The sequence below is a fragment of the Salpingoeca rosetta genome (genome assembly GCF_000188695.1).
Source record: "Salpingoeca rosetta unplaced genomic scaffold supercont1.5, whole genome shotgun sequence".
Taxonomy (NCBI): Eukaryota; class Choanoflagellata; order Craspedida; family Salpingoecidae; genus Salpingoeca; species Salpingoeca rosetta.
The window spans coordinates 165,296-176,324 of record NW_004754929.1 but is presented as its reverse complement, the minus strand read 5'-3'; the positions used below and the strand labels follow the sequence as shown (position 1 = coordinate 176,324).

At 55.4% G+C, this 11,029-nt stretch overlaps 4 protein-coding genes across 4 annotated transcripts in view; 2 read left to right on the top strand and 2 right to left on the bottom strand.

The window, feature by feature from the left end:
- Positions 1 to 347, bottom strand: part of PTSG_02103 (uncharacterized protein) — a 7,201-nt gene extending 6,854 nt beyond the window's left edge. The window contains exon 1 of the mRNA XM_004996531.1: positions 103 to 347. Within this exon, the coding sequence (XP_004996588.1) occupies positions 103 to 315 (213 nt within the window). The 5' untranslated portion in view covers positions 316 to 347. The remainder of the gene's footprint in view (positions 1 to 102) is intronic.
- A 47-nt stretch (positions 348 to 394) lies between these two features.
- PTSG_02102 (uncharacterized protein) lies at positions 395 to 4,980 on the top strand. Its single transcript, XM_004996530.1, has 14 exons — positions 395 to 530; positions 726 to 865; positions 1,117 to 1,170; positions 1,299 to 1,373; positions 1,574 to 1,650; positions 1,981 to 2,041; positions 2,248 to 2,294; positions 2,431 to 2,511; positions 2,833 to 2,949; positions 3,295 to 3,394; positions 3,578 to 3,663; positions 3,934 to 3,999; positions 4,295 to 4,421; positions 4,713 to 4,980. The coding sequence occupies exons 1-14, from the start codon at positions 475 to 477 to the stop codon at positions 4,727 to 4,729; spliced, it is 1,104 nt and encodes a 367-aa protein (XP_004996587.1). The 5' UTR covers positions 395 to 474; the 3' UTR covers positions 4,730 to 4,980.
- A 238-nt stretch (positions 4,981 to 5,218) lies between these two features.
- On the top strand, positions 5,219 to 7,299 carry PTSG_02101 (sex determining protein). The gene is made up of 2 exons (XM_004996529.1): positions 5,219 to 5,871; positions 6,159 to 7,299. Exons 1-2 carry the CDS (start codon positions 5,642 to 5,644, stop codon positions 6,886 to 6,888), a joined length of 960 nt encoding a protein of 319 aa, XP_004996586.1. The 5' UTR covers positions 5,219 to 5,641; the 3' UTR covers positions 6,889 to 7,299.
- Positions 7,300 to 7,487: 188 nt separating this feature from the next.
- Positions 7,488 to 10,942, bottom strand: PTSG_02100 (proteasome 26S non-ATPase subunit 3). Its single transcript, XM_004996528.1, has 9 exons — positions 10,676 to 10,942; positions 10,109 to 10,434; positions 9,808 to 9,873; positions 9,581 to 9,651; positions 9,248 to 9,359; positions 8,774 to 9,068; positions 8,326 to 8,549; positions 8,112 to 8,174; positions 7,488 to 7,854 (listed from the first exon to the last, which is right to left on the bottom strand). Exons 1-9 carry the CDS (start codon positions 10,785 to 10,787, stop codon positions 7,660 to 7,662), a joined length of 1,464 nt encoding a protein of 487 aa, XP_004996585.1. The 5' UTR covers positions 10,788 to 10,942; the 3' UTR covers positions 7,488 to 7,659.
- Between the last annotated feature and the right edge of the window lie 87 nt (positions 10,943 to 11,029).

The following is an 11,029-nucleotide window of genomic DNA, read 5'->3' as shown; positions in this document are numbered from 1 at the left end:
CGCCACAGTCGTCATGCCAAGCAATGCCAACACCCACACAACACACAACACAACACCACAACACAACACAACCAAACAACAAATGCACACACAAACAATCACCTTGAGTTCTTCGAAGCGGGTGTTGAGGAAGGCCAATTTCTCCTGTTGAGACGCAGCCTCCAGTTCCTCGACCTCTGCTTCCTCGTTGACTTCTTCCAGGTCGCCCTCCAACTCCTCGTCCGTGACAGCAAAGTCAGACTCCGAGGCCATCTGGAAGCCAAGCTTGGCCGCGTCCGCCTGCATGGCCTTCAACGCATCGTTGTTCTTGTCCATCGTCGTGGCTGCTGCTGTTGTCTTCCTCCTTGGTTGTGGAAATGATGAGTCATCATTGCGTTTATGCACTTCATGCTGTCGTGTTTGACATCAATTACACCAACGAGCCACCTTGCTTGCTCCATCAACCACTGCACCTTGCTTGCTTTCGCCCTCGCCATGTCTGTGCCAGAGGCGCGCTCGGACGCCATCTTGGATGCCTTGGAAGACCTGGCGTGAGTAGTCGCAGCGCCAACGGTAGCTAGCAGCTCGCAGTGCTGGCAGTTGTAGCAATGGGCGTCTCACTGGCAACCGCACCACCCACGCTGCTCATGCACCACGTGGTTCTTTCTCACCCATCATCATCAACCATCCATCAGCAACCATCATCAACCCAGCCATTGCCAACTCACACTTGTATGCTTTGACAGGTACTCGCCGCTTCCTGGCCCTGATGACTTGGATGAGGCACTACTGGAAGGCGTGGATTCTCCACTCTTTGTTGCCATCTGCGTGTTCCTCTCAAACGCCATCACAAAGGCCAGGCGCCTGGAGACTGTCGTGTCCAGTGGTGCGTTCCACCCTCAACCCATAACCGCCTACACTCCTCTCTGTGTGCTTGTGTGCTTGTGTGCGTGTGTGCGTGTGTACGTGTGTGTGTGTGTGTGCGTGTGTGTGCATGTGCGTGTGTGTGTATGTATGTGTGTGCGTGTTTGTGTGCTTGTGTGTGTGTGCGTGTTTGTGAGCTTGTGTGCGTTTGTGTGTGTTTGTGTGACTGACGCTGCATTTCTTGTGTTGCGTATTTCATGGTTCGGGTTGCAGGTGATGACACATCTGCCCTGCTGATTGAGTTGAGCTCGTTCCTGCAAGAAGCCGGTCAGTACAGCGCGAGTGACCAAAACCACCTTACAGTGCATGCACTTGTGTGTGTGGCCATATTTGTGTTTTCTCGCTTACTTGACTGGCACACATGTCCTGAACACGTTCCCCTGCTGTACGTTCAGGGTGCCCATTTGATGAGTTTGAAAAGGACACGTTTGCCGCCGTCCGCGATCTGACATCACGCATCAACCTGCTGGGTAAGCAAGAAACCAGGTGCTCGTGTGCCTGTGCCCGCATGTGTGCGTATGGTGGTTACGTTGGTGCCACGGCTCCATACACATCTCCTTTGCTGTTAGCCCACGAGCTCTCCTCCTGCGTCCATCTTCCTGCAGCCCAGCCTTTTCTCTGTGTTTCACCCCAAACACGTGCACCCTCCATCTCATTCCTCCCCGATCAGAATGGCTGTGCTCCGAGGCCCAGACAGCACGCATGATCCGCTCACAGACCAGTGACAAAATGGACGTCGCCACAGATGTGCGGCACTGTGCTGCGTTTGGTTGTATGTCTGTGTTTGTGTCTCTGTGTATGTCTGTGTTTGTGTGCGTTTGTGTGTTTGTGTGTCTGTGTATGTCTGTGTTTGTGTATTTGTGTGTCTGTATATCTGTGTGTGTGTGTGTGTCTCTCCCCTCTGTGTGTGTGTGTGTGTGTGTGTGTGTGTGTGGCTGCCTGTCTCTATGTCCCTCTGTCTATCTGTGAGCCTCCTGTTTGTTTGTTTACGCAGTTGCGGTGAACGTGTACCGTGCCGACTGCAATCACATGTGACGCAAACTGAACACTGTGTACTTTTGGTTCGCGCACCCACAGTTTGGTACAAGCGCGGAGGATCGCCTCGCCAGCGTCCTGTCGACCCTCGGCCTCTCCGACCGTACGTTGCCCGCTATCATGGCGGTGTCTCGTGTGTCACCATGCTGTCCTCATCCTCCCTCGCACCATTGCTCCGTCCTCTACTCTGTCTGCACGTGACCTGCAAATGTCGTTTCCCGACATGTATTCCTCTTTCCTTGCTTCTGATTTTGGTTGTGGCTGCACTTCCAACCACCTCATCTTCGTTGCTGCAATATTCCATGGCAGGTGCACAGTCTACCACGTCTGAAATCTTCTCCGCCATCACCGCGAGGGTGAGCCGTGCTGCACCTCTTGCGCCCATCCTTCCTCTCACAAGCCACCACACCCTACACCATACACACACACATACGTGTGCATTGTCTCACTCACACCCCGCTCTTCGCTTGTCCTTGCATCGATACCTGTTAGATTCAACATCTGATGAAGCAGGCTGGACAAAACTACATTGAGCCACCCATCCTCTCCCACAAACTCTCGCCAGAGCAATGGGTACAACCCACGTCGAGCCGTGTCCATGCTTTTGGGGGGGGTTGCCTGTGAACAGCCTCATGGCATGCTCTCATTACATTCACCTCCTACCCCGGTGCTTTGCCACCGCTCCTGTCACCACTCTCACCACTCTCACGATCATTCATGCCTCCCGACCCCTTGCCCACCACCAACACCAACAACAACAACAACAACTTAAACAACTTAAACAACAAAAACAACAACAACACCAACAACACCAACAACACCAACAACAACAACAACTTAAACAACAACACCACCACCACGTCTTCTGCCACCACCACCACCACCACCACCAAGGCCAAGCTTGAGGACATCAACGCGCAGTTGTCTGAGGAGTATGCGGTGCGGCGGCAGATGCTGCTCAAGCGAATCGACGTCACCATCCAGTCCTTCAAGTGGTCTGACAGGGTCAAGGTCAGTCGCGACATATGTATGTATCTCTGTGGCGGGTGCATGTGCCTTTGCATGTGTGCATGCTTTTCGTGGTGCGCCTTCCGTGTGCATGTCACCTGTGCGTGTGTGTGTGTGTGTGTGCGAGTGTGTTTGTGTGTGTGTGTGTGTGTGTGTGCCTGTGTGTGTGCCTGTGCGTGTGTCTGTCTGTGTGTGCGAGTGTGTGTGTGTGTGTGTGTGTCTGTCTGTCTGTCTGTCTGTCTGCCTGTCTGTTCGTGTTTGATCCACACCTGGATCGGCTCTTGCTTACATGGAACGACACTCCCCTTTTGTCGCACTTCCTCCCAATGCGTCTGTGCTCTTCCTCAGAAATCGCTTGATGAGCTTGAGCGCAGCACACAGCCGCTGCGTCACACAATGACAACAGCCAGCGACGTGGACGTGCACGATGTCCTCTTTGCTTCCAGAGGTGAGCTGCCTGCAGCTTTGTTGCCAGTCACGCACGCCTTGCATATTGTCTCCTCGGTGTTTTGTCACTTGTGCATCCACCGTTTCCTTGATCGCTGGCTTGTGCGTTTACACACACACACACACGCACGCACGCGTGTACACACACACATTTCCCTCGTTCCACTGGCGTTTTGGGATTTAGACCTGCTGAACATCTCCAAGACGAGCGGTGCTGCTGTCCGCCACGCCACCGCAAAGTCGAAGATCCGTGGCATCTTCATCGGCGATGTGCGTTGCACACATGTACACGCACGCACGCACGCACGCACTCAGTCAAGCGCACACGCACTCAAGCACGCGCGCGCGCGCAGACACATGTACACACGTGTACACACACGCACACGCACACACCCGCGCGCAGACACAACACACACACGTGTGACGCAGTCGCGCTTGCATTTGCACATTTCCACGCACATGCAGACCCGCACAAAGCACACGAACATCACACGCGCACACGTTCACGCATGTCCTCCTGCTGCTGCTGACTGCCGACAGGTTCCCGACCGTGGTGGCCGCCCGACAGAGCAGCGCGCTCCAGGCATGATGCCGGCCTTCAGAAAGGTGCATGCATCTGACCTGCCATGAATCTCTCGGTGCTCTTGTTCGATGGCTTGCTTGCCGCCCTGCTTGGGGTGAAACCAGGCACGCATGCTGGTGTTGATGCGTCATCCATGAACCCGCGCCTTCCCCCCCCCCCCCCGAGCTCCCTTCCAGCACATTCCTGCCTTCATGCAGCCCCCATTGATGCCGCTCGAGCCCTCTGATTCTTCTTCTTCTTCTTGCCACACACATTCTTCTTTACACACACACACACACACGCACACACGCACACGCGCACACACACACACACGTGCAGCGCACTGTAACGGCCCGGCCTCAGCGCAACAAGCGCGGGAACGGTGGTGGTGTTGGCGGCGGCGGTCGCAACAGTGGCGGTGGCGGTGGACGTCGGCGTGGCAAGAAAGGAGGCAGGGTGCAAGGAGGTGAGAACCATGACATGACATGACATCATACGCACGCACACACGCACGCACGCACGCACACACACACACACACACACACACACACGCACGCACGCACACGCACGCACACACACACACACACACACGCACACACACACACACACACACACAATGTCGCGGTGTTCATCTTGTGCTGTTTGCGTCTGCTTCTTCCTTGTTCTGTCCCCTTGCTTGCTCTCTACGCCTTTGTCTTTCGTCACATCATGCTCTGACTGACTCGCATCACGTCATGTCACGCCACCCCGACCACAGGTTGGAGCAAGAGCTGATTTCTTTTGATTTTTGTTTGGCGCTGTGCTAGAGGGGGGGACAAGGGTTGTGCGACACTTTGATTTGCCTCCGGCATTGGGTTGAGCTATATTGTGGTGCATGATGTGCTTGCCCGGTTGCCGTGTGCAATCTACATATGGACGGTTCAGTGATCAAAGGGTGTGCGTGCCTTGAAGATTTTGCGCACGGATTGAAGGTTTGGAACATAAAACGAGACTTGTTACTGTTGTGGCCTAGAAGCTGAATAAAGGGTGCAGGCCAGCGAGAGTAACGGTTGCTATTCCTCGCGTCATGACAAGCGGTGCTTGTTCGGGCGCCCACACACACTCGCACCACAACCCCGTGAACTGTACCCCCTCACATCACCCGACACGGCTCACACCTTGACCTTGTTCCTTGTGGTCGTGCACTCTGTTTCCCGCCTTCCCATGTACACGTTCCCATCCACACAGAGGGGGAGCAATGCGACGCCCGTAACGTCAATTCAAACTATGAGCGGCAGTCAATCACTAGCTGTTGTTCATTTCCATCTCCTCTATTCCATCCACTACCACAAGAGAAGGGCAAAGGCCGCGTCCCCACCATCTCGACCACACAACACAACATACACACCCAGCACGCCCCATCCCTCCTCCCTCCCTCCCTCCTTTCTCTTCACGTCACCACACTCTTTCCAGGACCACGACAGAAACACGCATCACCCTCCCTCCGCTGCGCTCGCAAACCCGCACACGATCACATAGAGACACACGCTATCAGTTCTCGACGGGGCAACACATACAAGCCTCTTGTTCGCCGCTCTCGCCACGTCGCCTTCGGAACAGACGCAGCCACATACGTCCCTAGACCACACGGCCGGCGTACCATCTGTATCGGTGTGTCCGCAACCTGAACAACAGGAAGGAGCCAGGATGCCTCGTCGTTCGAAGCACATCAAGCGCCCCATGAACGCATTCATGCTGTGGGCGAAGGACAACCGGGCCATGTTCATCGAACGCCACCCAGAGCTGCACAATGCGGACATCAGCCGGTTGCTCGGCGGTGCCTGGACCACGCGGGTCACGGACGAAACAAAGCGGTACTATGCCGAGAAGGCAAAGCAAGTTGCCGAGGAACATCGTCGCAAGTACCCCGACTACAAGTCAGTTCCACCTGTTACTTGCTCGCGTACTGCCACAACAAACACTTGCAGTTTGACCTTGCAATTAGCTTCTTGCACCCCCATGCCATCACCACCACGACCGACAACCGATCCTCTCCTGGCGTCATTCACCCCCCCCACCCCTTGTACCCTGCTCTCGTCGCTTCTTTGCCGTTGACTCACTCCCCCTTCGTGTATACGTTCTGTTCTCCCCCCTCCCATCACACACACACACACACACACACACACACACACACACACACACACCGCTCAAACATGTTGTGCAGGTACCAGCCGCAGCGCAAGGGCGAGTCCAAGCAGAAGACGGCGGGCGAGGTACTGCGCAACGCCGACAAGTACGCGGAGTATGGCGTCACCGTGGGCATGGACCCCATCCCCAAGACCGAGGAGGAGTACGACAGCGGCCTCTCGTCGTGTGAACCTTCTCCAAAGCAGTGCAAGACACGCGCGAAGAACAAGACCAAGACCAAGGCAAAGCCCAGCACGTCCAAGGTGGGACGCCGCGCGCAGAAGCCCCAGCGCGCACGTCGCCGCGTCTGCTTCGCCGACACGACAACGTCCGACCAGGACGAGGAAGAGCTGGAGGAGCAGCAGGCAGTGGAGGAGGTGAAAAGCATTGCGGCCGGCCGCCACCTGCCTGTGCGCCGCGTGCAGACCCGTCGCTCCACCGCCTGCGTGCCGGAGCCGGGCGACTGGGGCATGCCGCTTGACGGCGACTTCTTGATGGACTCCAAAGACAGCATGAGCAGCATGGAGGGCGAGGACGCCGGCCTGACGCTTGCCAAGAACACCAGGGGCAAGCAGGGGGTAGCAACGCATTCACGCCACCACCCTGCCCACGAAGCATGTCTGCGATTCGACCTGCGAGTGCGCACCCGCAGCCTGAAGGGGCTGGAAGCGCTTCTTGGCAGTGACGACGACATTGATGTGGGTGATGATGAAGACGATGACGACTACGATCCTCACAAGGACATTATCGGGGCATACTTCCCTTAAGCTCTCGACCTCCTTCCTTCCTTCTGTATTTCTTGAACTCGGCTTGCTGTTCTCTTGTTTCCCTTCAGTCTTCTCGGTTGTCTCGCCTGTGTGTGTGTGTGTGTGTGTGTGTGTGTGTGTGTGTGTGTGTGTGTGTGTGTGTGTGTGTGCGTACTCAGGCAAGCCCCCTCGTCAGTTTCAAGGTTGCTTGTGTTGGTTTGTTGGTGCTACGATGGCTTCTCGAATCAGAGAAGCCGGTGTTCAGGCGTTTCTGTCCTGCTTTCCCTCGTCCTGCTTAACCATAAGCCCAACTTTCGTCTTGTTGATCTGTACTGCTTTTCCAATGCGACCTGAATGCACACACGCGAACTTTATTCTGGCACTCTCATGCTTTCTCTGCTCCCCACAGTAAATGAAAACGATTGGCCACAAGTGATGTTGACTGCCACACACGATGCGTGACACGAACATGCACCCGTCCGCCTCATTGTCATTGTCACTGTCACACACACACACACACACACACACACACACACACACACACACACACACACACACACACACACACACACACACTCGCAACAGTAGCAGGTGGTGTTGCTTCAAGGGAGATTGACGCCTTGCATTTGAAATGTTCAATCAAAGAAGAGAACGGAACAGGGTGCGCGGAGGCAGGACGTCACACCGTGGACACAGACGCACGCACACAGCATGCATGCACTTCACGTGTCACACTCACAACAGCCAAGACGAACAAACGATGGCAGCAGACGGCGGTCGTTGAGCCTGTCTTCACAGCTCCTCCTCACCGCTGTCCACGACTTCCTCTTCCTCGTCCATGACCTGGTTTGCCTGCAGGTATTTCTTGTGTGCGTTGGGCGGGTAGCGCATGGCCTTGACGGACTCATTGTGGAGCTTGAGGCAGAACGCAATGCGCCGATGGAAGGCCTCCTGTGGCTCGTTCGTGCTGTACACGTCAACCACCTCCTGCAAGCAGTAAAGAGCAAACCGCACACAAGGTAACAAGGACAAGTCACATTGGTGTGAGGGGGGGGGGGGGAATGCTAAACGAGCACACCATTTGCGCATCAAGGGTACTTGGCTGTGCAAGCCCACCGCCTGTGCCAACGATGCACACACACACACACACACACACACACACACACACACACACACACACACACACGCACACACACGCACACACACACACACACACACACACACACACACACACACGCACGCACCTTCGAGGTGACGGTGCCGGCAGAGTGGTCGATAGTCGCGTCAATCACACCGTCCTTGATGGCCTATTTGCGGTAAAACAGCACCGTGTGAGCTGGACAAATCAACCAGAGGGGAGGAGGAGGAGGAGGAAGAGCAAGGAGCACACAACAGGAGCACAGGGAACAGCTACAACTTAACAACAACAACAATTCAGCAAGCAACACCAGGGCCCACCTTTGCGACGACGTATTCTGCGTCGAGGGCAGAGTCGAGGCCGAGCTTCTTGGCCAGGTCTGCAAGGGAGATGCGGCTGTAGCTGAAGGAGATTGTCTTGATGCCAGCCTTGATCACGCTCTGCCGCAGGCGCAAAATCAGCTTGAACGTCTTATCTGCACAGAACTTGGCGCGGTGCTCCTGCACAACCCGCGAGAACGTGCCAACCTCCCCAAGGCGCACGGCTGGGCAGGTGGACGAAGGGGCAACGCAAGATGACTGCATGAGGCGCGGCAACTAGGGTTGTACAACGATACGCCACACACCCGCACACATCGGCACATGTACCCGCACACACACACAATCACACAATCACACACAATCACACAGTCACACAACATACAATCACACACAATCACACAGTCACACGCACACCCACGCTAACAGATGTGCACGCGAGCATACGCACCGTGTGTGAGCTTGAAGTACGGCTCGAGCGGGCGCTTGAGGTGCGGCTCGCGGAAGAGGTCGCGCTCGGGAATCTCGCCAAGCAGCATCTTGACAATGACATGCAGCTTGTGCACGTGCTGCTTGAAGCCAATGGCACCCGCGGGGGCCTTGCGTGCGGCCTGCAGGAGGCAGTGGTCTGCCTCTGTGTACTCGAGCTGAACAGCCTTGATGCGGCCGAGGTAGTACAGGAAGCGCGCAGTCTCGTTGTTGGGCGCAGTCTCGGGGAAGGTCACCTTCGACACCAGGAGCTCAGCCTGGCACGTGGAAACGGCGCGGGCATGCGTATGGTGGTAAGAACGTATCGATAAACATGCGTGCATGTGCGCGTGCGCGTATGTGTGAACAAACATCAGCCTCGACGCATAAAACTACCAAACGGCACAGACGCAACCACACAAGTGCGTCAGCACACAGAACAGAACTATGAGCACACCTGGTCGACAAGGTCTGCGTTCAAGTACAAGCGCAGGAGGGCGTTGATGAGGACAGCCTGTGTGGGCACATTCTGCCGCAACGTATGCACGCGCAGCGCGGCGTGCAGCGTGCTGAACGACAAGGGAAATAAAACAGGATGTCGTCACACTAGGGTGAGTGGAAACGGTAGCAGCATATGTGGAAGCTTACAAGGAGGGCATAGGTTGATGCAGCAAAAAAAAAAAAAAAGTCACGTACGAACACACGGACACACACACGCACCGTCACACACACACACACACACACACACAGACACACACACGCACGCACGCACACAGTCACATACACTCACGTCTTGATGTCCCATGCCTGGCCCCGCAGCTCGTAGATGCGCGTGTAAAAGTAGAAGACGGTGGCGAAGAGCTGCCAGTGGAACAGTCAAACGAGTCACAAAGCCATTGTGTTGAGTGACCACATGACGGCACAGCCCACAGACCACACACCCACGCACACCCACGCACGCACACACACACACACACACACACACACAACAGCCAGAGATATAATAGCTGTGCGTACCGGGCTGGCCTCTCGGTGGTCACTCTTGTCAATGTCTGCAACAAGTGCCTCAAGGATGTCTTTGCTCTGTCAAAGTACAGCAACACAAGTGAGCGAGGAATACCATCATCATCATCATCATCATCACTTGTGGTGCTCATGTTGATGTGGACACCAATCACAGGACAGGCACACTCCATCAACACAAGGCAACCCAACACGCACACACACATACAAAAGAGCAAGTCAACAAACCAAACCCACCACCATGACCATCACCATCACCATCGAGTGTTGCATGCATATGGGGGGGGGGTTATACCTTGTCCAGGTCTGTCTCGCGAAGGAAGTAAAGGGCAACGAGCAAACGAAGATACATGGCAACCTCGTGTACGCCCTCTCCTTGTACCACGGACTGGCTCTGCTTTGTGTCATCCTCACCCTCGTCCATGCTCTCTGGCTGACCAAGCAGGCTGATGATGGTTGATCGTTCCTCGCCCTCGGCCACCAGCTGCTGTGTTGCACTTGCAATGGCCTGCGGGGAGAGACGCGCGCGCAAGCTGGTCACGCGGCGCAAGGCGCGCGCAGCAAAGCGCACATCCCGCTCGGAGACGGCCTTCCACACCAGCAAGGCCGCATCCACAATGTCTGCATAGAGAAACCAAAGAATGAGCCGACAAGCAAGCAAAGCATGGTGCCATCAAGCATCCACGGGTCACGACGATGAGCCGCACAATTCATGTTCGAGGCAGGTCATCACGCACAGCATCATCACCACAACGGCATCGCAAATCTAATACGCTGCACATGCTCGCACGCAAAAGCAAAGCAGGGCACACCAACCAACGGCATCAGCCAACCAACGCATCAACCAATCCACGAGGCCCACCTTTGGCCAGCAGCTTCATGGCGTTCTCGGCCTTTTGTTCTTCTGTCAGCTCTTCCTTCTTCTCTTCCTTTTCCACCTTCTTCTCTGCTTTGTCCTCCTTTGTCTTGGCCATTGTGACGGCTTGTTGTAACGGCTTGGGTGCCTGTGCCGGTGTCTGTGCTTTGTGTCTGTCAGCAAGAAGCGAGGGGGTGCTGTCTGTGTTCAGTTGCGGTGGGTGAGTTCGTTGCTTCGTCTGTCTGTCGTCGTTTCGCCGGCAGGTTCCCAAAATGGACAATTCTTGCATTTTTATTGTCGAAAGAAAACTTGCCTCTGTACTTGTGCGCGAGCAGCGTTTGTTTGTGTTTGCTGGTGTCT

What these genes read in the sequence shown, in the direction of transcription:
- PTSG_02102 (XM_004996530.1), top strand. Translation starts at nt 475, where the DNA reads ATGTCTGTGCCAGAGGCGCGCTCGGACGCCATCTTGGATGCCTTGGAA. An exon ending in CTCGTTCCTGCAAGAAGCCG is followed by an intron (nt 1,171 to 1,298) that starts GTCAGTACAGCG and finishes CTGTACGTTCAG; the next exon opens with GGTGCCCATTTGATGAGTTT. An exon ending in AAATGGACGTCGCCACAGAT is followed by an intron (nt 1,651 to 1,980) that starts GTGCGGCACTGT and finishes GCGCACCCACAG; the next exon opens with TTTGGTACAAGCGCGGAGGA.
- PTSG_02101 (XM_004996529.1), top strand. Translation starts at nt 5,642, where the DNA reads ATGCCTCGTCGTTCGAAGCACATCAAGCGCCCCATGAACGCATTCATG. An exon ending in CGCAAGTACCCCGACTACAA is followed by an intron (nt 5,872 to 6,158) that starts GTCAGTTCCACC and finishes CATGTTGTGCAG; the next exon opens with GTACCAGCCGCAGCGCAAGG.
- PTSG_02100 (XM_004996528.1), bottom strand. Translation starts at nt 10,787, where the DNA reads ATGGCCAAGACAAAGGAGGACAAAGCAGAGAAGAAGGTGGAAAAGGAA. An exon ending in CATGAAGCTGCTGGCCAAAG is followed by an intron (nt 10,435 to 10,675) that starts GTGGGCCTCGTG and finishes TTCTCTATGCAG; the next exon opens with ACATTGTGGATGCGGCCTTG. An exon ending in ACGCAGACCTTGTCGACCAG is followed by an intron (nt 9,069 to 9,247) that starts GTGTGCTCATAG and finishes TCCACGTGCCAG; the next exon opens with GCTGAGCTCCTGGTGTCGAA.